The sequence below is a fragment of the Leuresthes tenuis genome, unplaced genomic scaffold (assembly GCF_036924035.1).
Source record: "Leuresthes tenuis unplaced genomic scaffold, fLeuTen1.0.hap1 SCAF_24, whole genome shotgun sequence".
Classification (NCBI taxonomy): domain Eukaryota; kingdom Metazoa; phylum Chordata; class Actinopteri; order Atheriniformes; family Atherinopsidae; genus Leuresthes; species Leuresthes tenuis.
In genome coordinates this window covers 8,315,129-8,340,800 of record NW_027325378.1, presented here as the reverse complement: position 1 = coordinate 8,340,800, position 25,672 = coordinate 8,315,129, and the positions used below count along the sequence as shown (strand labels likewise).

General features: G+C 40.7%; 1 protein-coding gene across 6 annotated transcripts in view; it reads left to right on the top strand.

The window, feature by feature from the left end:
• The window catches only part of map7d2b (MAP7 domain containing 2b), a 30,611-nt gene that overhangs the window by 334 nt on the left and 4,605 nt on the right, over positions 1–25,672 (top strand). For 2 of the 6 annotated variants that reach the window (XM_072378514.1, XM_072378513.1), the window contains exons 2-15: positions 873–947; positions 1,818–1,871; positions 3,585–3,745; positions 11,230–11,374; positions 15,059–15,148; positions 18,187–18,273; positions 19,790–19,908; positions 21,930–22,003; positions 22,121–22,329; positions 22,764–22,902; positions 23,310–23,490; positions 24,373–24,477; positions 24,720–24,783; positions 25,514–25,658. In XM_072378514.1, coding sequence (XP_072234615.1) covers positions 873–947; positions 1,818–1,871; positions 3,585–3,745; positions 11,230–11,374; positions 15,059–15,148; positions 18,187–18,273; positions 19,790–19,908; positions 21,930–22,003; positions 22,121–22,329; positions 22,764–22,902; positions 23,310–23,490; positions 24,373–24,477; positions 24,720–24,783; positions 25,514–25,658 — 1,648 coding nt within the window. Of the gene's footprint in view, positions 1–872; positions 948–1,817; positions 1,872–3,584; positions 3,746–8,722; positions 11,375–15,058; positions 15,149–18,186; positions 18,274–19,789; positions 19,909–21,929; positions 22,004–22,120; positions 22,330–22,763; positions 22,903–23,309; positions 23,491–24,372; positions 24,478–24,719; positions 24,784–25,513; positions 25,659–25,672 lie in introns of those variants that run through there. The other 4 variants (XM_072378509.1, XM_072378511.1, XM_072378510.1 and 1 more) reach the window with 4 other exon arrangements.

Here is a 25,672-nt window from a genome sequence, read left to right as displayed (position 1 = left end):
TTTGCTATTTTAAAGATATCGTAACCACCTAAAGGAGTATCTTAAGGCAGGTTTCTTACAGTCAATCCAGTCATGTATTTTCCATTTTATTGTTATTATTATCTTTAATTATTAAGTTCTTGAATGGCTCGATTAATTTAGCTGTTAATACAGTATTTTCAGTCTGTTTCAGTTGTTCAAAGACAAGTAATGTGTTGTCAAGGCATTAAAAAATTCATATGCATTCATGCATATGAATTTTTTAATGCATTCATATATTTTGATGTCAATATGTTTGTATGTGTTACAAAACTATATGTAGATTCCATATGTTCTTTGAATAACATATATATATATATGTTCTTTGAATCTGATCCTTTTTTAAATTAATAAGGTGCTGATATGTCACGTATATTAAACTAAAATCAAGCCTTTAAGTCGTGATTCAGCTGATCTTTGCCTGTGATGTAATTTGACTTGAGAACCTAGGAGATGCTTTGGAATAAGCTGAGATTTGCATATATTTGCATATCTAATGTCTGCACAGAGGATCTTTTTTGGCTGAATCCCATTGCGTGCTTGCAGACATCTGTCTTCTGGCTGCGTACATGTCAGTTCGACAGACTGAGACTCAGAAACACAACATAAAAAGGGCTGGAGGTCACACTTAGGGGTATTGAACTGACGATTGACCCGAAAAACCAATACAGTGACTGACAGGCGATTTATTTTATTTAGATGCCATGCAGAAGTGCATGTGACTGCTGTCCTTTGAGCCACTTCCACGCTGATATACAGGAGTCACGTTCACCACCAGCTTTATGTTTAGCTGTATCTGCCTTTTGGGCAGTGTTGCATGAATCATGTGTCATGTGTGACTCTCTAAAACACAGCTCTGGTCCCGCCTCCTGAACCACTGCTCACCAACAGGCATGTGTCTCCTTCACGATCACCATCCAGCCCTACAGGTAAGCATCTAATCGCATTAGATTCTCGGTGAGTAGATAACGTATTTCATGCCAGAAATAAGGTCTAGGTTTAAAAATACCGGAGTTCCCCTTTAACCTCATTAATAATTGTACTTGGAGGCCTACTGGAACTGATACCTCTTTGTAGCTTAGTTTTTATAAGCTTTGCACAAACATGCAAACAGAAATTAAGCTTTTCATACTGCATGAGAGAGCATTTATTAAGCAACCTGTGAGCTCACACAAGCACACACAGCGAACTGAGCTCAGACTGCCTCACTCCAAACTGAGTACTTACGTTTCCTAATCAGTTGGTACCAATCCCTCTTTTAGGTGCAGTCTTGTCTTGACTTATGTGTTGACGCTGCATTTTCACACAAATATGAACTCAAAATTTTCAACAAACCAAAAATTTAAGAAAATTCCAGTGAAAAGTTGTTCTTAGACAGGTCTTTTTTTCTCAACCCGACTTCCACATCCTAATTTTCCAGTCTGCTGGTTTATCAAATAAATTTAGAATCTTGCATTAGGTATTTATTGTTTTAATAAAGCAATGTTGCAGGATTTATTTCTGAATTCAAGAGAACTTTATCAAATAAAGCTGAAGAAATTAGATACGAGTCACATATTTTCAAACTGAGATGTCACCAAACAAAGTGACAGGGTTGTGTTTTTCAGAGTTTATGAGTTGGTAATGATTTAAATCATCCAAATATATCCTCTCAAGCAATAAGGATGCGGTTGTTATTCAGAATATGTCCTTTTTAACTCTATTTTTTTAGGATGAAGTAACAGAGGAACTCAGACCTATGCTGATCTGATATTAGATTCACACACTAATGTCTAAATTTTCTCTTCGTCTTTCTCGAGGCTCTCAGCTGCATTTAGCAAAAGAGCGACAGGAGGATAGAGAGAAGACACAAGGTATGGATAACTGTCCAGCTGGTGGAACTCTGTGTGGTCTGTCCTGTTCATCTGTTACTGGTACACGCACACAAACACACACAAACTGGGGGTACATTTAATTTTTGTCTTGTTGCCTTCTCAAGTTTTAAAAAAAAAAATTTAAACGATCACTTTACCTTTCATAGTGCAAGTTACCATATTTTCTTACAAGCACATGCTTTAAAAATGGAACCTCCACATGCTGTGGCAATAGAATAAAGTCACATGATTTTCTCCGGCCAATCAGCAAGGGCTAGACGACTTCACAAAAGGTGATGTCACTATAGTCTATGACCAATCAGGAATGAGCCAAATGCCCTCAAACTTTTGTCTAAGTGAAAAAAAATCAAAATGACATAATTAACAAAGAAAACATGAGAAATATAAAAAAGACTTTGAATCTTCCATCATCAACTGTACATGATATCATTAAAAGATTCAGAGATTTAAGAGACATCTCTGTGACCTTCAGGCCCTCAGGCAGCTCTGCATTAAAACAGACCCCACTGCATGCTCAGGAACACTTCCAGAAATCATTTAAACATACAACTTTTGGTGTGAAAATGTCAGATCAGAGTATCTAGTTTTCTTAAACCAGCCAAAAAGATCCTTTCTGTTTCAGAAAAGAGAATGAGACGTTTACATGTGCAACACAGACTAAATACCCCCCAAAAATCTATCTTAATCAGGATACTACTCTTAATGGAAAGACAATTTCAAAATAATGAGTTATGATGATTTTAGTTTTAATAAACTAATATCAACTGCTAACTACGACACCAACAACAAACCCAGACCTGGTGTTATGGTGCTTGTTGTCCCCTCTTTGCTGTCCTCTCAGCCGCCACCCGTCCTGGTTCTGTTTCTGATGGAGGTTTCTTCTGTTAAAAGGGGAGTTGTTTCTCTCCACAGTCGTCTTGTGCATGCTCAGTTTCAGTGCAATCTGTTGGACGAATATATGGAACTGGACTAATTTGAAATTTGATAACCTGGAATTGATTGGATTAAGATTGTATTACTTTGAAGTGTGTTGAGATGACATTTGTTATGATTTTGTGCTTTCTAAATAAAACTGAATTGAATTAACAACTAATATAAATCTCTCTAAAGCTCATTATTTTGAGTGTGTCCTCATCATGGCCGATATGATTCTTAAAGTCTTAAAAAGGGATACAGAACAATGAAAAAGGGATTGAATATCCTTTATATTAAATAAAAGTGACTAAAACTCCTATAGATGTCCCCTACAAACCAGCCACTCTCGACTTGTTCTGCTTTTTCAGTTCCTAAACAGATTACATCTTTTAGATTTAGGATTTTTACAGTCAGGGGGATCTTATGTTGAATCCTCACAGCCACCCAACCAACTGACCGACATGAAAAAGGCCTTAAACTCATGCTTTATCAATTAACCCTAAAATCCTGATTTGAAGGTCCCCACGTTGGTAACATTTGTTACAGCAGTTTCCAAAGAAAAGTTACAGATTGTACAGAGACAAGGAGGATCTGAAGGTTATTTGGGTCACCAGGTAATTTATTTTTCCATGAAAACTTCTAGCAGTAGTGAAGCAGGATTAACAAGGACACCACTTGCCTTCTTTTGTTTTAAAAGAGAGGAATTTGTGAATTCTGATGCTAGGATTTTAGGGAACGTACTTCATTTCCACCTGTGGCGCTCTGATGTGCGTGCAGGACTGTCGCAGGTGCTGCAGAACAAGGAGCGTCGCGCGCAGCAGCAGCTGGAGCGCAGCGCCGGGGAACGAGGGAGGAAGATGGAGGACCAGAGGAGGAAGGAGCAGCAGCGCCGAGCGGCAGCTGAGGGGAAGAGACGACACCAACAAGAGGCAGAAAAGGTCAGAGGTCACGACACATTAATGATGCATTAAATGCCATCAGAAGAGGTGAGAAAACAGGATGACGATCCAGTGTTTTAGAATGACACTTAAAGCTAAAGATGGGTAATAATCATGAAAATATTGTCGAGTTGTAGTGAAACGATGTCGAATACTCCTGCGGTGCTTTGATTTGTGACATGAATCTTTAGTTGTTAATTGTCGTGTTAAGTGACACAGTGTGTGTCGTAAACCTTGAACACAAACAACTTCACCTGAGTTTGTGAAGTATGAAGTAAAATAAAATTCTATTTTTAAAAAAAATCATTCAGTGAAATAAGACACAATCAGGAATATTTACAACAAACCCTGTTTGTCAAAGCAGCCTTTTACAATTAAAAGAACTTGTTAACATGTTTATTGATCAGCTTTTTAATAAAATCAATCAGATTAAAATGGTAGCAGGTTAATGTGGATGTGAGGACGCGGCCGGCTGTACTGTTGAAGTTATTCTGAACTACCTTTCAGCCCTCAACAGCTCTTATGTCCTTTAATAAATCACAACCCTCTTATCCTCCAAATGGCCACATTATGCGTTCCTCTGTCTCTTACCTTTTCAGCTTTCCTCTCCACCTCTCGCTTGTTGACATTTTCAAACTTTGTCCAGTGCAGCTGGAAAAACATCTGTGATAAAAAGCTTTGCTTTCCACGAGGGATCACTCATGGCTTTTTTCCGTTCGCCCTCTGCTCTCTCACTCTGAGTTAATTGTGTCGATCTATAATCGAGTCTGTGAACAGCTGAAAACACAGAGACTCTAATGGCTTTCTGTCAGCTGACCGATGGTGTGCATTCATCTGAAACATGAAGAGTTTGGCTGGTTTTCTGCGCTACCATGTTATTGTTTCCCCAGAGCCACGCCCTGTCTTGAGTTGTGTGTACTACGAAGCGAGATGGATATTGTTTCGTCCCCGTTTATGCGAGGGGTGAAGGGAAGTAACATAAAAGATGTCCAGATGGTCAGTTGGAGTTTAAAGGTCTATTATGGTAACAAAGACAAGATAAACCAGAGGAACTAAGGGCGGAAAGGTGCAACTCAAATCAATAAATAATCAAAACTTAAAAAGCATCTTCCTTAATATTTAAAAAACTAAGAAAGGAAACAACCAAACAGCCTCTCTGAACTACGCTGGCTGAACAAACAGAAAAAACATGAAGAGAAGCACCTCTAAACATAAACTATAAAAGGTACAAAAGTATTAAACGGGTGGCGAAAACTAATTCATCTTTAGCCCAGCCTCTGAAAGAGTTTTAAGTTATTTAACACAAGAACAGAATTACTTAGATTAACCACGATCGACAACAAGATAGCAGCTGATCACAGGTGATCCAAAGCAGAGAGCAAACTGCACACCAAGCTGCAGTCGTCACCAAGTGAGCCTCTTCAGAATCCTTTTATAGTTGTAGAAGGTTTGCCATCAGCCGTCAGGAGTCTGGAGGCCAGTCCAATGGGCAGCCAGGTCAAGGGAGCCAATCCTTATTGAGTGCTGACACACTTGTCTTTGCATGAAGGAGGGAGGTGGAGATACTTCCTCAGAGGCTGTTCTTAGTGAATTATGTTGAGCTTGAAGTCAAGAAGGTGTTTTTTTAATTGGCTAGTTAACTAACCCTAATAGCTTACAGGTTACAAAGTTTGTTAGTCTACATATGTTCAATCGATGAAATTATTCCCAGTTTGATTTGTTAAAGTTAAACCAGAACCAGAACCAGAGATGTTATGAGGAGCTGGCTGTGCACCGTGTTCAATCAAACCACCTTCTTCCATACCACCATATCAGCTCTCATCCATTTATCTTGAGACCTTTATCTTTATCCAAGTCCACGGAGAGTCTCTGCCTCTGTCTGGAGGTATTCTGCCACCTCCCTCATAGATCTTCCCTTTAAGGACGCTCCACAGGTTCTTAGCTGGGTTGAGGCGCCACCATGAGTTTTTCTCCCTTCATACCCACAGCAGGCAAAGATTCAGTGGTACTTTTTGCAGCATGGCATGGTGGATGGGATGGTTCTTCTTTCTAAACTATGGCAGGAGATGGTCAGTTAGAATCTCCATGTACTTTTCAGTTGACCGACTCACTCCCTGTTATTCCAGCCCAGAGCATCACTCCGCCACCTCCGTGCTGACGTCACAGCCTTGTTGGGATGTGGTGGCCCTCCACCAGCCATCCAGAACTCCATCCACCTGGACCTTCCAGTGTAGCACGGCATTCATCGGTTAATATCGGTTTGAAAATAAGTCTGAGCCCACTGCCATTGTTTCTCCCTGTGAGCATAGGTTAGTGGGTGGGGCTGAATGCAGCTTCATGCACAGCTGGAAGTCTCTGGAGCAGCTTATTATTGGCCCCCAAAGTCCACAGTGTAAAAGCTGAGATTATTCTGCACATTTTGATACGCAACACACGGGTTATCAGGTTATATGAAGTGCCTTAAAAGCTGATTATAAGCAGATATAACAATAAGGGGCATTTATATTATTAAAACTCCTAAGGCTTACGTGGTGCCCCTTTAATTAGGCTCAAACTAGTTATTAAACCTGTCTGAGGTTGATATCAGTGATCTGAACAGACAGGAGGAACAACATGAGCAAAAACTTCCATTTAACTGAAATACTGTGTGCATGATCATTTGGAACAGATGTTTGGTCAGTTCATATTTTATTTCACCTCAGGATTTTATTAAAAACATTTAAATATTTGGCCCAAATTAATGCCAACTCAAAAGTAATTTGCTTTAATCTGACTTCAAGCAGCTACTTGAGCAGATATCAAAGGCCCAAAGATGTATAAAGTTGCTGTTAGACGCCTTTTTCAATCTGTATACAAATCACACAGAAGCCAGTCAGGAAGCCTGAGTTTTATTAAACACAGACTGATTTTAAAGAACTAACAAAAAGCTAAGTGATATCTACTTCAACCAATGTCCTCTGTGTTGTTTACTCTCCACTTGAGGAGCCTTCACACATGATTGGTCAGTATGACTCAGACTTTAAAGGGACAGCAAACCAGAAACCTTCTGGTTCCAAAAGTCTTGAACAGCTGTATGACCTCGTTATGGATGCTCTCAGTAGACCTTAGCTGTCCTAAAGCCACTGATATGATGAAACACATGACGTATGTGGGGAAAAACAGACGTATTATCACCATGTAATTATATGGAGTGATATCGGATCAGAGTAATGAAGTTCGCCAAAGAGCAGCTGAAATTGCACCTGTAAGACAGCAGATATAATGATGTAACATCAGCTGTGATGTGGCGTCCTGTTGGACAGCAGAGATTCATTCATTATCTCTATTTATGCAGGGAGGTCCGTTGACACCGAGCTCTTTTTCAGTGTCGTCTTGACACAATAAGAAAAAAATAAGAGTGAAATAATAAGTACAAGACAGTAAGAGCACGATAACAATAAGATGGTTGCACATAAAATTCAGAATATGTAAAACAGTTCAGAATAAATATGTTAAAATCAACTAATTTGATTAAAACGTGAATCTAATTGGCTCATTGTCTTCCAAGATGGTTGAAAGGAAGCCAAATTATCTCCAATTTTAATTATTTATTAAATGATTTCACTTGTAAGGGCCACAGAAGTTAAAAGCCAGGCTGATATATTTTTGGGTCCCAGTGCTGTGTGAAGTGGATTTAGAGTGAAATAGACATGTGACATGACTCTGTAGTTAGCCGAGGAGAGCTTTATAGATGAATAAAATGCACTGCTGTTGTCTTCTGACTGCCAATGATTGCAGAGATGATTTTAAATGACTCTGTTTATAGTTTTTTCTTCAGAGATGGTGAGAGGACATCACTGGGCTGAGAACCACGGACAATTTCAAAGCGCACCATAAATTATTGGCTGTTTTTGTTCGGTAACCTCGTGAGTTTGACCCACATCATAAATTTGTGGAGCTGAAATCCTGATCAGCACAAAAAGGGTTAAAAAGTAACAACCTGGTCCTCAGAGGGGTGGAAGGTTACTGCTTATTGATTTGGAGGGGCTGTTTTCCTTCTACAGTCCCCCTCCTCTGCTGCTCAATCATCATGTGCATAGCTGAATGACATAATGATTGGTCGGGCTCACGGGGCGATGACATCATCAGCGCATCATTTACCGGAACAGACAGTCGATGTGGGCAGGCACATATTTCACCTCTGAGGAGGAAAAAAAAGCTACAGGATCAATGAGCCTCATTTTAGCCTTTTAACGTGAGAATTTACTGTCCTGAAGATTTTTACTCCTAATATTCAGTCACTAGAACTATAGTTACAGGTATGTGAGGTTGGATTATTTGTTCTGATTAGTCTTCATAATTCTTTTTTAAAATTTAGCATTTAATAGTCTTGTGTGCGATTAGATGTCTGTCTGCAAATGTTTAGAAAAAACAGTCTAAACTCCAAGCATGTAGTTGATCATATAAAAAGATGAATGACGTTCAAAATCAGAAAGAAAAGTTTTTTGGGGTCTTTTTTTAAGTTATAGACTATTATTTAATTTATCACTTCATTCATAAGTTCACTTACATTTTTGCTGAATCTAAAAGATGAAATTAACTGACATACTTCCTTAAAAAATGTCCCAAATATTCCACTAATCTGATAACTGATGAGTCATTTCAGCTCTAAAGTGCAGAATCAGGGAATTTTAAGAAGTTTTTTTGCTGATTTATGCTTTATGAATAAAGTAAGATAAATATATATATATATACATATATATATATAGAAAGGATGTATTTTTATTTGTTGGGTTAAGGTTGTTGTTAGCTCACCTGCAGCACCTGGCTTCTGATTGATCTAATTGTGATTAATCCGCCTGTGTCTCATCATCATTTAACGCCCTGGTGCAGCTCTGCAGATGTAAATAAGAAAATCATGACCAGCTCTGCTAAATTCATCTTAAATGTGTGGTCATTTAACACGCTGCTCCAGAATTCATTGTTTTATGAACAGATGTTGCAGAGAGTGAATAAAAATGTTCTGGCTCCTGTTGGTCATGTTGGCACTGAAGAGATTTTCTCACAATCCTGCATCAAGATGCAGCAAATCACTCCTCTGCTGCAGTCTGCTTCTCTCTCTATCTTTGATCCACGTTTATATCAGCCTCAGTCCACGTCTGTGCACTTTACATTTCCTCTTCCTTTACCCCCCCTCCCCCACTTTACTCCGGACCGCCCTCCCTCCTCCTGCAGTTTGTGCGTGACTCTGCATGCACCTTCAGCAAACCCCCCTCAGTGCTGAGGTGGGGCGTTTTCATCTTTTATGTATAGGCAGTTTACCGAAGCAGCATATCAGCTTTATGTTGGGCAGTCCTGTACACACCGCCGTCTGCCTGCAGATGCCACCACATTACAGGCTACAGAGGACGTAAATAGATCTGCATAAAGAGCAGACACTGCAGAGAGACAGTTGAGGGTTGAGAAACTGAACTTTTATGTTTTGTGGAGCAACAAAATACTGTCTGCATGTAAACAAACACAGAACAAGTCGGAACACAGATACATCGCACATCATAGAATGTTATAGAAGTAATATATATGTAATGTAAATTAGATATAAGGTGTCCAAAGTAAATCCAAGTTGATTGAAGAAAGTAATACACAACTTTATCATCAAAACTGAATGCTTTACACCTGCAAGGCAAACAGGTATTTATGATTAAAATGAAACTAAAATCAAGCCCTGAAACAAAGAAGACGGTGGAGATGGGACATCGATAGCGATAACTTCCTTCTTCTCAGGATTATGCCCTTGTTTCGTCACTGTAGACTGTAAACACAATTTACCTATAACCAATAAACCAGATAATAACTTCAAACTCAGAGAAGTTAACCAGCCAACGAAGCAGCATATCAGTAACCGTACAGTCGTTCACATCTCAGTGTGTGAGTGACTGAAGGTCAGAGAGATCTGCTGTTTTGGCTTCAAACAAAACCAGATTTGGCCATCCGTTTTATGCAACTGTCATCAGTCCAAGTTTTCTTTCACACTTTTCCAATATATCCCAATTTGATGGTCTGTCCTAAAAGAGGGATTAAATTCTGTTCTATGTGGTATCGAAGTACCTAAAATTGAATCTGGAAACCCTGAAGTAGCCCTTAAATAACTTATGAATTACAATCTTTGTAAATATAAAATACGCAGTACAGATTAATGTTAGATCTGACAATATCTTCAAAGTATCATCCACTTTCTTAAAATTTCAGGCAAGAAATTAAGAATTTGATTAATGAACAAAGTCAAGCCACAGAAATACTGTTTTCTTTAAAATTAACATACAAGTACAGATGCACAGATGGCCTATAACTGATTGTTTTTGTCTTTTAATCGAGCTTCAAACTCCAACGACCTGGTGGCCACCAATGCGGACATCACATTTTCCAAAAAGAGCTTCATATTCAAAATTGATATCTGATTATTATTTTTATTGGTTCCTCCTGATAGCTGAAATACATCTAAAAGCTCGAGTCTGAGGAGGTTAGTGCCAGGGAAGCAGTTAAAAATGCACTAAAAGTAATATCTGGACGGTTTTAAGGGGTTTCAGCCCTTTATCTCGCTACCTTTGAATGGGCACACATTTAAAAAGGGATAAAAAGATAATTTGTGTTGGATAAAATAAGAAAAAGATGCATACTTATTGTTTCAGGACAAAGTCAGAGCAACACAACCAGGACACAGCAGATAAATAAGGGTCAGTTCTATCAGTCGATCTCATCCTGTTTGCTGATTACTGGTGAAGCCTGATGTCAGGCTGATATAAAGGAGCAGTCCTGTGTTTTTACTGTGTTAAAAGGCAACAAACAAACAAAAGATGTTGCAGTCTGCATGCAAATAGATAAAAATGTGATAAGATAAAATAAGACACGTGAGATTAAAGCTGTTGTGTGTATTTTGGTGTATCTACTGTGAGTTTTTTAATTTGTATTAATAGTAATATGAGCATTAGAAGTCAATAGGAAGTGGAAAGAAGAGGTGGAGGAAGGTTAAAAAGAGGAGGAGGAGAAAACAAATGCTGCCCATATCAATATCCAATTCACCCACTCAGTTTGTGTGTGTGCGTGTTTATGCATGTGAGTGTGCGTGGGGGGGTGTTGATGAGCTGCATTTGGTCATGAAACAGTCATTAGAGAGGGAGATCGAGGTAGAGTGTGTATTAGAGAGAGAGGAGAGAGGGTGGGGTGGAGAGAGGTGGAGGCAGATAGAGAGAGTCAGCTGTGGTGGGGGGAGCAGCAGATGGAGCAGAGAAGGAGCGCCGCTGCTGTGTTGTGTATCACTGAGTGAGAGACAAGCGAGCAGCAGCCGGCGGCAAACAGACGAGCGTGAAGGGGACGCAGGGGCGAGGCCGCTGCATGTGGTAACCATGGCGCAGCCGTCTCCGTGCGCATCGCCCGGCTCCCGTCGCCGTAGCGATGGCTCAGTAAGAGAATGCCTGTTCTTCCCTGTTTCTGAACGCAACGAGCAGGAGAGGCTGGAGGCCCTGGTTCGCCGGAGAGCTGGGGGTAACGATAAACGTGGAGGAGGAGGAGGAGGTGCAGGGGAGGCCCGGGACCACCTGGATAACAGGCCCAAACGATGGACATGGGGAGGACCTCCTGATGGAGCAGAAGGTGAGTACAATGGTTGTTAATTGTGACGACGTTAGCTGGGGAAACAGTACGTGTGGATGCTGATGGGGGCTGGTGGAGATGAGGGGAGATGTTTTGGGAGGAGGTCTGGAGGTCAGGTGGAAGAGGAGGAGGGGGATGGTGGGATGAAAGGGTGGGGATGTGAGAGCAGAGCAGGGCGACTGTGGACAAAGAGCAGGTGGAATGAGGATACAGGGAGGAGGTGATGGAGCACAAGAGAGGAGAAGGGCAGTGGAGGGAAAAGGGTGTGGAGGCTGCAGTGCAGGAGCAGCTCAGCGCTTTGTCTCCACTAAATCATCTCAGACATGGTGACGCTGTTTCAGGGTGGTGCTTGCTGCTTCTTTAGGCTTGTAAAGGTGGTACAGGTGTGTGTTGGTGTCAATCGTCTGTTGTTGTGTTTCTCTGCTGGGAGACGGCTCTAATCCTCAGAGGAGTTACACATCTAACCTTGAACACAACAAGGCCACACACATAAACACAGACCGCGCCAGCATCCATCCGTCTTTTTTATGTCTTTTTCTCCGCCTCTTCACGTCTCTCTCGTCTTTTCTGGGATGTTTTCTGTCATCATGTCTGCCAGCACGAGGCTACAGCGCCACCAGCTCGGCTCTGTTCTGTGGCGCATTCGTAACGCCATCAATTATTTACAACAGCCATCAGCTGAGTTGTCCTGGCACTGACCGGGGATCAGGGTCCACCCCGCCGCTCATCTGGCTCCGGCCCTGCTGCCTGTCAGGGTGGCTGCTCTGGGATCCGTCAGGCCCAGCAGAACGCTCACTGCAGCAGAAACGGCACCGTCTCATCTTACAGCTCCACTCGATTAAAGGACACAGTCTCGCCAAAGATAATGTTGGTGTGCTGCGTAGTGTCCTCTGGTCCACTTAAAAATGTGTGCACATTAAGAGCCTAACTAGAGTCATTCATGATGTCAAACGTTATGGCCTGAAAAACTAAAGAAAATATGGGGGCAGTTGATTGGCTCATAATGATCTGACCTTTTGGGGCTATAAATAAAAGAGCTACAACAGGCTAATTTAGCATGATAATGATGCAAACCCTAACCCAAACACACAGCACATTTTAGTTTAAAGACAACGCATATGAAATCTTGAATAAAGCTTTTTATTTGATATTTCAGTTGTAGGGAGTCAGAAAGAGCTAGAACAAGCTATAAAACTGTGAAACAGAGTGTAGTTCAATCAGTATTTAATGCAGACAGTTAGGGAAACCTTTGATTCAGATAGAGTTGGTATCCTCTTGGAGCCAGATGAGGTAGGCACACATAAACCGTGCAATGTGCCTTTTCCTGCTCAGAAGCTGGTATTTATAAAGGAAGAATTTGCTGGGAGTGTTTGCACCTCCTGCAGTCTTCAGACAATGTATTTACTTCTGTTTTTATAGCATTCTACCCCTGATGTGGACAAAGAGGCCACATTATCCATCATAAGATAAAAACAGAGAGTCTTTTTTACGGTGACTATGAATAACATCAGCGCAGTGTAACAGCAGTGCAGACCTCTCTAATGAGACTTTAAATAGAAAAGAAACATAGATCATTCTAATTGACTGACAGGCCATGGTCTGTCTCTACATCTGTATCTCCCTGCTGATCATCTCCACACAGGCTCCACATTTGTCCACTGCAGATAAAAAGCAGCTGTAGGACCTGTGCTGTTGCCCTGATGTGATGCGTGAGCTGATCTGTGTTTACTTACAGAGCCGATCGCTTGTTTCTTTATTAATTCAGCAGTTTTTGTTCTGTTCGTTATCATCATGCCTGTTCAGTTGTTGTGTAGATGATGTCTAGATATGTAAATGACAAATTAGGGAAGTGTCCACATCCATTTATGGCTAAAGATGAGAGTGGAAATCAGGTTTGTGCACATGCGTGTCATTTCTTGAAGATTTAGATTGATCAAACCTTTATGCATGTGGCCCCTGGACTTTTTCTCTGCAGTCTCCAGTGTAGATTAATGGGTGTATTAAGAATAATAAGTCTGTGTGACAGCTTCATATAAAGTAATTTCATTAAAAGCAACATTTCTTTAGCTCCAGCTTGGACCAAACAGAGCTGCATACACAACAAATTTAATTTATTTATATATTGCCAGGAACACAGGAAACAGGTGCAGGGATTTATTGAAACATGCTTAAATGTTAATACATTTTAAAAAGGCAAAAACAGAAAAGGCTGAAGCAGACCATTTCTGATGAGGCTTGGGCCAACAGTAGATGGATCAGCTGAAGGTCCAGATGCATCTCTCAGGTCCTGTCAGGCCTTTGCTGGATTTTTTCCTCTTTCTTAAGGACATCACTTTCAGATACTGTTCATCTGCTGTAGATAGTTTTTTTAGGTCTGACACTTCTTCTTTTGTCCTCCACTTGTTCAGTTTCCTCAAATGTTTTAAGGACACACTGCACACCATGCTGAGATATGCCAAGTTTTCAGCTAATAGCTCTTTGGGAATCACCTTATTGCTGCAAAAATACTATTTTCTGTCTGTCAAACTGTTATCTTTGGTGTTTTTCATAGATGAAACTAAAGAAATGGGAACAAATGATGTGTCTTTGTGACAGGCTGCTAGTAACAAAGTGCCTAAAGATACAATTTAAAACTGGTTCTTTGCTAAGTTGTCTGTTATGTGTCGACACAACACTGGTTCATCCCTTGAGTTAGGAGGATTTTTTTTATGATTAAAAGATTCATAGGTCAGAGTTAAGTGGCTTAACAAAGGAAAAAGTGCAAGGACTGGACTGAAAATGAGTGGAAAAAGCAGCCAATGTCCAAAGAAAAACTTTGAAAGACCTTCAGAAAGCCTGGAGAAATGTTGCTCAAGACCACTTTAACCCTTAAACACCCTAATTTACCATTTGGTCAAGCACATTTTTCACTGCTTATACTCTGTCTTATCAAAGATTAGTGGAAATGAACCCACCTAAACCATCTCTAAAACTTGGTTTAGGGATGTTATGGGGAAAAAAGTGTCATTTGTAAAAAGAAAAAAAACATTGATTCTGATTATTATTTCTCCAATGAAATGAAAAAAATGCAGAGAAACATTTTCCTTTTCTTTCTACTCAGTGCAGAAGTTACAGGGTTGAGATTAAAACAAAGTCTGGCTGCTTGGAAGCAAAGTATAAAGAACTGAGAGATGATCTGGAGGTTCTGTTTCATATTCACTCCAAACAGAAACCCTCACAGCAGTTACTGTCAGCACAGACATGTAAATTCTCACAGTGGGAAAAGCTCAGTCTACACAAACGTAGAAGTCTAAATCAATTTTTAGGATCCTGATTGGATGAAAATCAGTTAGAGCAAAGGGTGAATTTAAAGCAGGACAACCATCCAATCACATGTTACATTGCACGTCTTACACATCTTGTTTGTTGTTTTACTGGGTGATGGTTCGCTCTCAGCATCATTGGTGGTGGTGGTGGGGGGGTCTCTGTTCCGGCTGTTGATGTTGCATTTCTAGTGTTGTTTTGTCTGACTTGATGTGTCAAAACAAGCTTTAAATGTAGCGCTTCCTGCTAAGAATCTTGTGTCGATTCTGTTTTATCCTGCTTGTTTTTTACAGTTGAAATCGTTGTGGATGAAGGCGGGTTGTGTGTGTGAGTGAATCTGTAACGCTTTGCTTTTTCCGCTCTGCTTCACGTGCTGACCAGGTAACCTTAAGACCCCGCCCTGCCATGCCATTGGCTCTGCTCAGCCCAATGAGCTTCCTGCCGCTTCCAGTGCCAGCCAATCCCGTAACGGTACAGACCACATGACTCTGTGTGCCATGCTCATGCCACCTCCACCCTCCACCTGCAGCTGACCTGTGTCTGCATGTGTGTGGACGTCTTTGTGTCGTCACACTGGCTGTAACATTGTCCTGAAGTGTGTGTGTGTGTGTTCATGATGTGTGTGTGCTGTGTCTGGTGGTAAATTTAACGCAGTGCACCTTTTTAGTCCTTCCTTAGGTCTCCTCTCAGATTAACGCAGAAACATCTCCAGTAATGAACACGTATCACCATCATCGCATACAGGTGCAAACGTGTGTCAAATACACAACAAATGTCTCAGTTGGAAATCATGGTGATAAAACAAATAGTTCTCCAGGCTTCTTGAAGGACATCCCAAAGCTCTTCTTTGGATGTTGGCTGCCTTTTGTTCCGGTCTCTCTCAAGATGATCCCACACTGCTTCAATAATGTTGAGGTCCGGGCTCTGGGGAGGATTCATCCCTCCATAAGACCTGTTGCCACTGATTTTCAGTCCACTTCTTGTGTCATTTGGCATAGCTCAGCCTTTTCTCCCTGTTTCCCTTCCTTAAGAATGGCTTCTTGACAGCCACCCTTCCATGGAGACCATTTCTGATGAGGCTTGGGCCAACAGTAGATGGATCAACTGAAGGTCCAGATGCATCTCTCAGGTCCTGTGTCAGGTCTTTGCTGGATTTTTTCCTCTTTCTTAAGGACATCACTTTCAGATCCTGTTCATCTGCTGTCGATAGTTTTTTAGGTCTGACACTTCTTCTTTTGTCCTCCACTTGTCCAGTTTCCTCAAATGTTTTAAGGACACACTGCACACCATGCTGAGATATGCCAAGTTTTCAGCTAATAGCTCTTTGGGAATCACCTTGTTGCTGCAAAAATACTATTTTCTGTCTGTCAAACTGTGTTATCTTTGGTGTTTTTCATAGATGAAACTAAAGAAATGGGAACAAATTATGTGTCTTTGTGACAGGCTGCTCGTAACAAAGTGCCTAAAGATACAATTTAAAACTTTCTTTACTAAGTTATCGGTTATGTGTCGACACAACACTGGTTCATCCCTTGAGTTAGGAGCCTTTTTTCTGCTGGAATGGTTCATAGGTCAGAGTTAAGTGGTTTAACAAAGAAAAACTTTGAAAGACCTTCAGAAAGTCTGGAGAACTAGTGCTCAAGACCACTTTAAAATATTACAAGAAAGTCTGGCTGCTTGGAAGGAAAATATAAAGAAATGAGGGCTGGATCAGGACTTTTGCACCATACTGTACATATATCTTAGAAAAACCCTGAGAGGATTTCTGAATCACTTATCACTACCATCAAGTAGTTTAATCTGCTGTTAAATGATAAATTGAATAATTTGACTTTCATGTAGCAAATGAATGCCAAAGCCACACGAGTGAGGACATCTGGAAAAGATCGTGAATAACACTGTATGCTGACAGCTACGTAATCATTCATTGTCTTTGTTATACAGTAGCCTCCATTTGATCTTAAGGAGAGACTGCTTTTAGTTACAAACTGGATGATAAACACAATTATCTGCTTGTTAAAACATGAACGGGTTTTTTATTATTACTGAAAAACCTGCTTCATGTGTAAGACTTTTCTCTCCCCAGCTTTTAAGTCATTGTCGACACATTTAGACGTGTCTGTTTGGGCTGTAGTTGTGTATCAAATAAAAAGAAACCCAGCTTCTTTCCTTCTACACTTCCTTGCCCCACTCCCTCTTCCAACCGCATCACAACAACAAAAGATTGTTCCTATTCCCGTTTTCCTGGCCCTGGGCCCTGTTTAGCGATGCGTACATTATTCTCAGCTGGGAACCCACTCCGTAGCCCCCACACCACACACACCATTCATCATATCAGACACTCCACCCTGAAGCTATCTGTGAAACTTATTAGACCCCCACCAACATCCAGGCCAGTGCAGTCAAAAAGAAACACACAGCGTCCTGCATTTATTTCCAATCATTACTGTCCCATTTTGTGCAGGCAGCAGCTGTAGAAATGAAAAAAATCATTCTCCATTTGACCCAAGTACCAACAGCAGTGCAAATGCAAATATATGTATATGTACAACATCTATTGCATCTGTTATTTTATGCCAGAGGGATCACATTTTTGGGGGCTTAAACACGCTGAAAAACTCATGAAATGTTTGATAAATTTAGTTTCCCTAAAACTGCAGCTCATTTTGGTTTGGATTAAAAACAGAATAAACAAATATTATGAGAGGCCTTTCATTTTTAATAAAATGCCTCAGCGAGGGGAAAAAGCCAAGATGTGGACCCACACAAAGCAGAAAAAAGAATTAAAACTGTTTTTGGCACAGAGTATCAACATATAATTCAATAATAAAAAAGCAAACTTAATTATATTATGACGTATGACATATTATGATACTGTGTCATAGTGAACCTGAGAGTAACGCGTTCATCTATCTATCTATCTATCTATCTATCTATCTATCTATCTATCTATCTATCTATCTATCTATCTATCTATCTATCTATCTATCTATCTATCTATCTATCTATCTATCTATCTATCTATCTATCTATCTATCTATCTATCTATCTATCTATCTATCTATCTATCTATCTATCTATCTATCTATCTATCTATCTATCTATCTATCTATCTATCTATCAGAGTTTGCATGAAAACAAACTGAATGTCTAAATCTTGACTTTCTGGAGATCGGGCTTCTTTTCTCTTCTCTCTGGGTGTTATCACGATACCTTCAGGTGCTGTCTGAAACTTGTACCTCTCAGTTTCGTAGGGCTGCAGTGACTGCTTTTGTATCATCATCCTCCATTTCACGATGAAGCAGTGTGTCTGACATCACAGAGGTTAATTCATGCAGCGACCTGCACGGCTCATCGCTCAGCAGGAGTTTTTTCTGTTTGTGGTTTGATTGCTGTTTGTTTTGGGACTTTTAACATATTTTACGTCATCAGTACAGCAGCACCAGGAGTCTGTATCTCATTCTGTCACGTTTTTGTTCATGACTAACTTTAAATCTTTTTCCTGTTAGTTGACTTCCTGTCTCCACCCGCGATGGATCAGCCAATCAACAAACAGCTTTCCAACTCTTCAGCTGCTCTCCACTCACCAGAACGAGGTGAGACATTCGGATCAGATATGAACAAATGTTTTCTGAGAACAGACGGTACAGAACGTACAACAAGTGATACGCAGCTTAAGGCGCTAACATCAGGACCTGAATTTCATCTCAGCCATTTTAATGCATAAAGGGATTTATTTAATGGAAAAATCCTCTAAATATGTAATATTGATTACCAGAGATTGTTTTTAGGGCTTTAACTGATCACTAAAAAGGATCCACAGCTTCTATACAATTCACTTGGGTGTTTCGTGGTAATCTACCAAAATTATGCCAAACCCAAGAAGAGCAGCTCATTGAGCTCTGTCCTTCATTGTTTTCACTGAGATGTGATCCATGTGTCTTCTTTTAGGAAATGTTAAGTAAAAGTTTAATGCAGATCTTTATTTTACAGGGCAGTTTTAAGTTTAAGATACTTATTTTACACCCATGCCTCTCACCCTGAATTGGATAGAAAGTGAATGGATTTTTCATCCCTGACAAGTAAATTCAGATAAACCGTAACTGTGTATTTTAACGGTGGTTTTGGAAATGGATTTACTTAAAAGAAGTAAATAGAAACATCAATGGAGATAGATTAATTTGCAGTTTGCTGAATTAATTCAGAGAAAGATGAGTTTCTGTCTTTTAATAATAGGAGAATCAGCAGAAAGTGGAGCAGACAGACAACAGAAAACCAAAAGCCACAAACTAAACCGAGAAAATAAAAGAGAAACTTAACACCAAACAACCCATAAGGCAAAAAACAGAGACTCGTCCAGAAGGATCTGACAAAGAGAGGCCTTAACAAAGAAGTATAAATACTGAGGGGAACTAATGAGGAAGTGGCTGCAGCTGAGGTTGATTCAAGATCAAGACTCAAAATATCTGATTAGATACTAATATTTAGCTTTAGTTAGTATACAGTCTTATCAGAAATAGAGTAGCTGAGTAACAGACATACAGAGAGTCAGAGAAGGAGGTGTAATGCCTCGCTCTTTGTTCACCTCGTCATAACTGGCCAGAGAATATTGGATTGTCACATTTCAGAGGGTTTATTACACTATTTCACCACCCAACAAGCAGCTCGGGCAGACTATAAGTCCTGCTTAAAGCTTCAACAAACAATGGGAGGCAGATATAACAGAATCCACAAAACCTAAGAGACAAAACCCAGGGCAAATATAACCAAATGCTGCTTCTCTCTGGGATTTTAGCCTTGAGAAAACAGTAGAAATGGAAGGTGGTTTAGAGTTGTACGCCAAGGTTTACTTTGACCGATTATTCTCTGGCATCTAATCACTACTAACATGAGTTCAGTGTCTTGTTTTTGTGTGATTTGTGTGAGCTTATTTTTGAAATGATGTGATTCAAAACATTGGTTTCTGTTTGACTCCTGTCATTGGACCTGCTGTGCATGAAAATGCTCATTTTAAGTTAAAGATTTTAGGTTGGCAGTAATAATATGTCTTTTTAATAATTTTCCCTGGTTCTGTTTGTTTTTTTGTACGTGTGTCGGTCTGTGACCCGTCAGTGTCTTTTGTGTCCCATCGAACAGCTTTCTCCAACAACCACAAACTGCAAAGGAGTTCCTCCAACCGCAGAAGCACCGCTGGACTCCCTGAAGATGCGTCCAAGGCCAAAACACCCACGGTCAGCTCTCCCACGCACAAACGCACCCTCACACACAACAGCCTCTTCATTATTAATGAGATGATCACAACTAAAAGGTCACGTTTGCAAGCGTCGTGTTTTTTCTGTTTGAATACGTAGATAACGACACATAGACGTGCTCACACCTCCACATCTGTCTGCACCCATAGCTGAATATTCTCCCACCACAGAACTGTCTGACTGCTTCTTTCCTAAAGCGGCGTTGTTGTTGTCAGTATTGTTTCTTTTCTGATCTATCTTTTTAATCTAATTCTTTATGCTGTAATTGCTGTAAGAGACTTTAGGAGGGTTCTGCCCCTGACCACCCATAGGATGGTCCTGGTTTTACTTACAGAGTGCAGCTTAATTTCTTTATTTCAGACTTCTTTTCTCTCCTCTCACGGTCGATCTTTATGGTGTACCTCAGGAAAAGCCGATACTCTTTGTAAACTCACTGTTCAGACTCAGGCATTCATGTCTATTTTAATAACAAGAGAAGAACCACAAAGATACAGTCCAATTCATTGCAATCCAATTAATTAAATTCCAAATTAGTCAAATTCCTACAGAACCAATTCAAAAAAGGCTCTTGTTCAGGAAACCAACGGATTGCTTTGAATCTTTTCTCTGATCCAATCTCCCATCCTGAGCGTGCACGAGGCGACTGTGGAAAGAAAAAAACAAAACCTCCATCAGAACCAGAACCAAGAAGGGTGTCCATCAACCAGCTGGGGGTTGGGAGGACAGGAAAGAGGGGACAAGCACCATAACACCAGGCCAAGGATACCTGCTGAGAAAGACAAACACAAGTTAATGACGACAATAATGTTATATGTACATGGAGAGTAGAGAGCAGAGGGAGGAGAGGTGCATCATGGGAGGTCCCCCCACAGTCTAGGCCTATAGCAGCTTAACTATTGGATGTTTCAGAGTCACCTGAGCCATCCCTAACTATAAGCTTTATCAAAAAGGAAAATATTAAAGTTAGAAGGGTGCCTGCTTCCTGAACCCAAACTGGCAGCTGGTTCCACAGAGAGGGGCCTGATAACTGAAGGCTCTGCCTCCCATTCTTTTAGAAACTATGGGATCCACAAGTAAACCTGCAGTCTAAGAGCAAAGTGCTCTGTTGGGAAAATATCCAACTATTTTTTGTGAGGAGAAGAATTTTAGATTCTCTTCAGAATTTAACAGGGAGCCAATGAAGAGAAGCTAAAACTGGAGAAATATGATCTCTGCTGTTAGTTCTCATCAGAACTCTGGCTGCAGCATTTTGGATCAGCTGGAGGCTTTTCAGAGAATTTGTAGGACAGTCCAATAATAAAGAATTATAGGTGTCCAGTAGTGTTTTAAACACAAACGATACATGGACAGCTCAGCATAACTGCACTTCCTTCTGAAATCTGCAGTTTTAATCTATTTAGTTCTATTAAAAAAAACCTGGAGTGTAAATGTTCTGAGTATATATGGTTGAACTGAGGCCTAAGTGTGAATTATAGACGTTAATTTGCTTGAATAGTCCACTTTAAATGATACACTGGGGGCTTTTTGTTTTAGATTTTGATAAACTTGGTCGTTTGACTTTTAACTGTGTTAAAAGACAAACGACCAAGTTAGAGTTCCTTCCCCACTAACTAGTTTGAGCGGTTTACAAAACTGGATGCGTTGTATGAAGAAACTTCTGTGGGAAAGAGCTCAGTTAAAGTGCTGCATCACGTTTCCATCACAACCCTTTAAACTGACAGGTGTTTACAGGTGTTATCTGTTGAACTGTGATCCTGCTCTTCCCTGAATCGATACCTTATGAACATCTGGACCGGAAAGAAATCAGTTTAACTAAAAAAAAGTTTCACCTTTATGTCGAGCTTCTCAGGGATGAACTGAGTGTGGTTATACTCATGTTTAAAAATTTCATAACATGTCTTCACATATGCAGATGTTTTTATTATCAGATGTTTAATCTTATACTTGATTATTTAATTTTTTTATTTTTTTTTATTCTAACTTATAAATCTTACTCACAGGGGGAGACACCAAACACACCGGTCCGAAGTTCTTCCTTCAGGGCCAACAGCAAGGGCCCCGCCACACCAAAAAGGTACACGAATCCATCCACACACACACACACACACACACACACACACACACACACACAAACCTCTCTTCTGGTTTATAAAGAACAGGTCAAATGATGTGGCTGTTTTCTCTTTTTCAGAGTGAGATCCAACAGGAGCCGGGCCCAGTCTCCCTGCTCCCCTGGACAGTTCCCCCCCTCCCCGCTCCGACAGAGAGCCTCTACGCCCAGCACCGACGACCGGGGCCACGCTGAGCTCAAAGGTCACAGCACCCTGGAGAGGAAGTCCACCAAATCTGAGACCTCAGAGAAGAAGATCCCCAAATCCACCAGCAGAGAGATGACAGCAGGTAAACCAGAGTGTTCAAAACTGATCTTAATGTTTAATGTTAAATAAAAGTTCGATGGGCTGCAAATGTATCATTTTCTGTCTTTATTAAAAAATGTCTTCTTTAATGATAGATACACAACTGTAATCATGAAATGAATCATTTCATGCGCATATTTGGGTTATTCATGATGTTCTACAGATGAAATCACACACCTCTGAATTCAGAGCACATCTACTCCATTAATGTAATGCATGTGTTCATCCTGCATGATGTAAAAGTTTATATTTGACTAAAACCAGGACAACAGGAGAGGTTGAGGATGAGTGAAACTGAGTTGTTCTGTCCAGTTTTTCTAAGAACACCAAAAAGGTTTCTACAAAATTTGTACCTCACCTCCACCTCCTCACCCAGTCATCTCTGTCCCTCTCCACCCCCTTTATCCACCCATGCAGAGTCTCCGGGCACCCCCACAGGCAGGAGTGTCGGTGGGACGACGGACGCTGAGGAGGCGTCCAGGCTCCTGGCAGAGAGACGCCGTCTGGCCCGAATACAAAAGGAGCAAGAAGAGAGACAACGGCAGGAGGAGGAGAGGTGAGTGTTATCATACATACAGCTACTCCAGTATTTCCACTTGTTTAGATCAATGAGATGAGACCTGGTTACATGCAGAGTTACAGAAACTATAGAATCTTAGACTGAAACGTGTGTTCATCACGATATTGTGAATAAATCCATGCACAAAAGCAAAAGTAAATGCACCTTGGATCCCGGAGAGAACACTATGGTTTCCAGTTATTCTAACTGCATGAACATGGATATAAAATCACACCATAGCTGTCTGAGTTTAGGACGTGTCTGTAACATGATAAATAAAGATATCTGATGAACAAAAACGGGGGGAAAAAAGTCAAAAGTCTGTGTATAAACTACAGATATCAGGGGCTGTTGCTTTACTGTCTGTAAAGCCCTGTGCAGCTCAGACCGTGGGTTTCTTTCAGGCTGAGGGCTGAAGAGGAGCAGAGGAGGCAGCAGGAGGCCAGAGAGCAACAGGAGAGAGCAGCACAGCAGGCCGAGGAGGAGAGAGTGAGGAGGGAGGAGGAGAGGAGGAGCAGAGAGGAGGAGGAGAGACGACAGAAGGAGCAGAGATGGAAGGACATGCAGGATCAACTGGACAAAGAGGTCAGTCTCCCCAAATGTCTCATTCTCTATCTTTTTATAGTGTTTTCTTTTTAATATATTGGCTGCTTACAGTTCTGTCCAAAAGTCCTGATCTTTTTTAGAATCTTTTAAGTGGTCTTGATCAATAGTTCTCCAGGCTTTCTGAGGGTCTTTCAGAGTTTTTCTTTGGACTTTGGCTGCTTTTTAGCTAATTTTCAGTCCAGTTCTTGCACCTGACCATTTTCAGAGGAATATGTTTTTTCTTTGTTAAGCTTAACTCTGACCTATGAAGCATTCCAGCAGAAAAAAGGCTCCTAACTCAAGGGATGAACCAGTGTTGTGTCGACACATAACAGACAACATAGCAAAGAAACAGTTTTAAATTGTATCTTTAGGCACTTTGTTACCAGCAGCCTGTCACAAAGAAACATCATTTGTTCCCATGTCTTTAGTTTCATCTATGAAAAACACCAAAGATAACACAGTTTGACACAGCTGAGTGGCTGTGAAAAAAGCATTGAAAGCTAATTTTCGAATGTCAGGAGGATGATTCTATCTTTTATGAAACCTTAAATTTGGGCTGGCATGTAAGTTATTTGAACATTATTGAACATCAAATCTCATCATGTTGTAAGAAGTTAAAAACAGTAAAGTATCTGAAATACTCATGAAAAGAAGAGGAAGTTGGTAGTTTAGTGACTTTTATACAGACCTGTACTGATTTATCATTGACAATGTTATTATTAGTAAAAAAGAACCAAAAATAGAACTGACAGCAGCCAACTAAACATGTTACAAGGAGGAAGAAACTACAATTGATTTACATCTTCTTTTAAACTACTTTTAGTAATCGGGTGTGAGAGGGGGAAATTAAATGACTGGGTGTTCCCGGCTGTTTTTCAGAGGGAAGAGGCCTTCCTGCGAGCCCAGAGAGAGGCAGATAGGAAGAGGCAGGAGAGGGAGCTGCTGCACATCCAGGAGGACCAGGAGAGGCAGCAGAGAAGGAAGGTACCAAAGATTTCCACCTGCTTCATCTGTTAAACACCACGTTTCATTTTAACATTTCTCTAAGGAACTGACAGGGTTTTAACCATAGCAGCTGATCTGCATCTGCAAAGATGTTTTACCTGGCTGTCATGAACAGAAATACTAATTCCAAAAGTTTTATTAATTTATTTAATGAGGATATTTGTTTATTTGTGACACTCTGGTCTGGTCTTTGTTCGATGTGTGTTTTACTTGTTGTACAGAGAATTGAGGAGATTATGAAGAGGACAAGGAAGAGTGAAGTGGAGGCTCCATCTGCCACCTCAGGTAAATGTTAAATAACCACCCATCCTTTAACACAAACACATACACAGATACACTCTTGGATAAAGTCAAACTCACACTCTCATCTCCCCAGTGACTTCATTAACTGTACCAGCACAGTTTAAACCCTTTCAATTCTGATCTTCCCACAGCTCCCACGGCTTCTTTCACATCTTTTATTTGCATATGAAACATTTTTAAAGGGCTTGTCTCAGTTCCTCCATCATCTTTATTACCTTCTGGAAAACTGGATGCTATCAGATCTCAGCTGCAGTGTGACTCAGCAGTGTTGACAGGCAGGGGAACGCTGCCCCCCGGTGGTTAAAGTGGGGTAACACCAGCTGTACTGCGGCGTTTGTTGAACTTCCTGACCCGAACTGGCCGACATGATGACTGTTTTATTAGCACAAGTGGCCCCAGAGGATGTAAACTATGCTAACCCCTGCAGTATTAGACTCTATGCTCCAAAACCAACCTTTAACTAGCTTAGAATAATACGTTTGCTCATGGGTTATTGTCTGAACTGCAGAAAACAGCTTTCTGTTGCAAAAAAGGTTTTTCTGTCCCATATTTTTAACTTCCTTTTACTCAAACTGTAACTATAATGTGGTGAGTGTACAGTGTAAAGGGACACGAGGACAGCCTTACTTGTTTGATGCAGATGTAAACATCTGTTTGCTGTAATTCTGAACAAAAACCTTCACTGAGAAAACTGTCTCTGGTGTGTTTGCAGCCTGTGAGGTGAAAGCTGAGGCTGCCGTGCCCTCTGAGGACGACGCTCCGACTCCTACTGTACCCCCTGTCATCACGCTGGGTCCTCTGGAGCACAAGAGCTGTGTGGACGAGCTTTCCGATGGAGTCCAGTCCATGGATGTCAGGTAAATGCATGAAA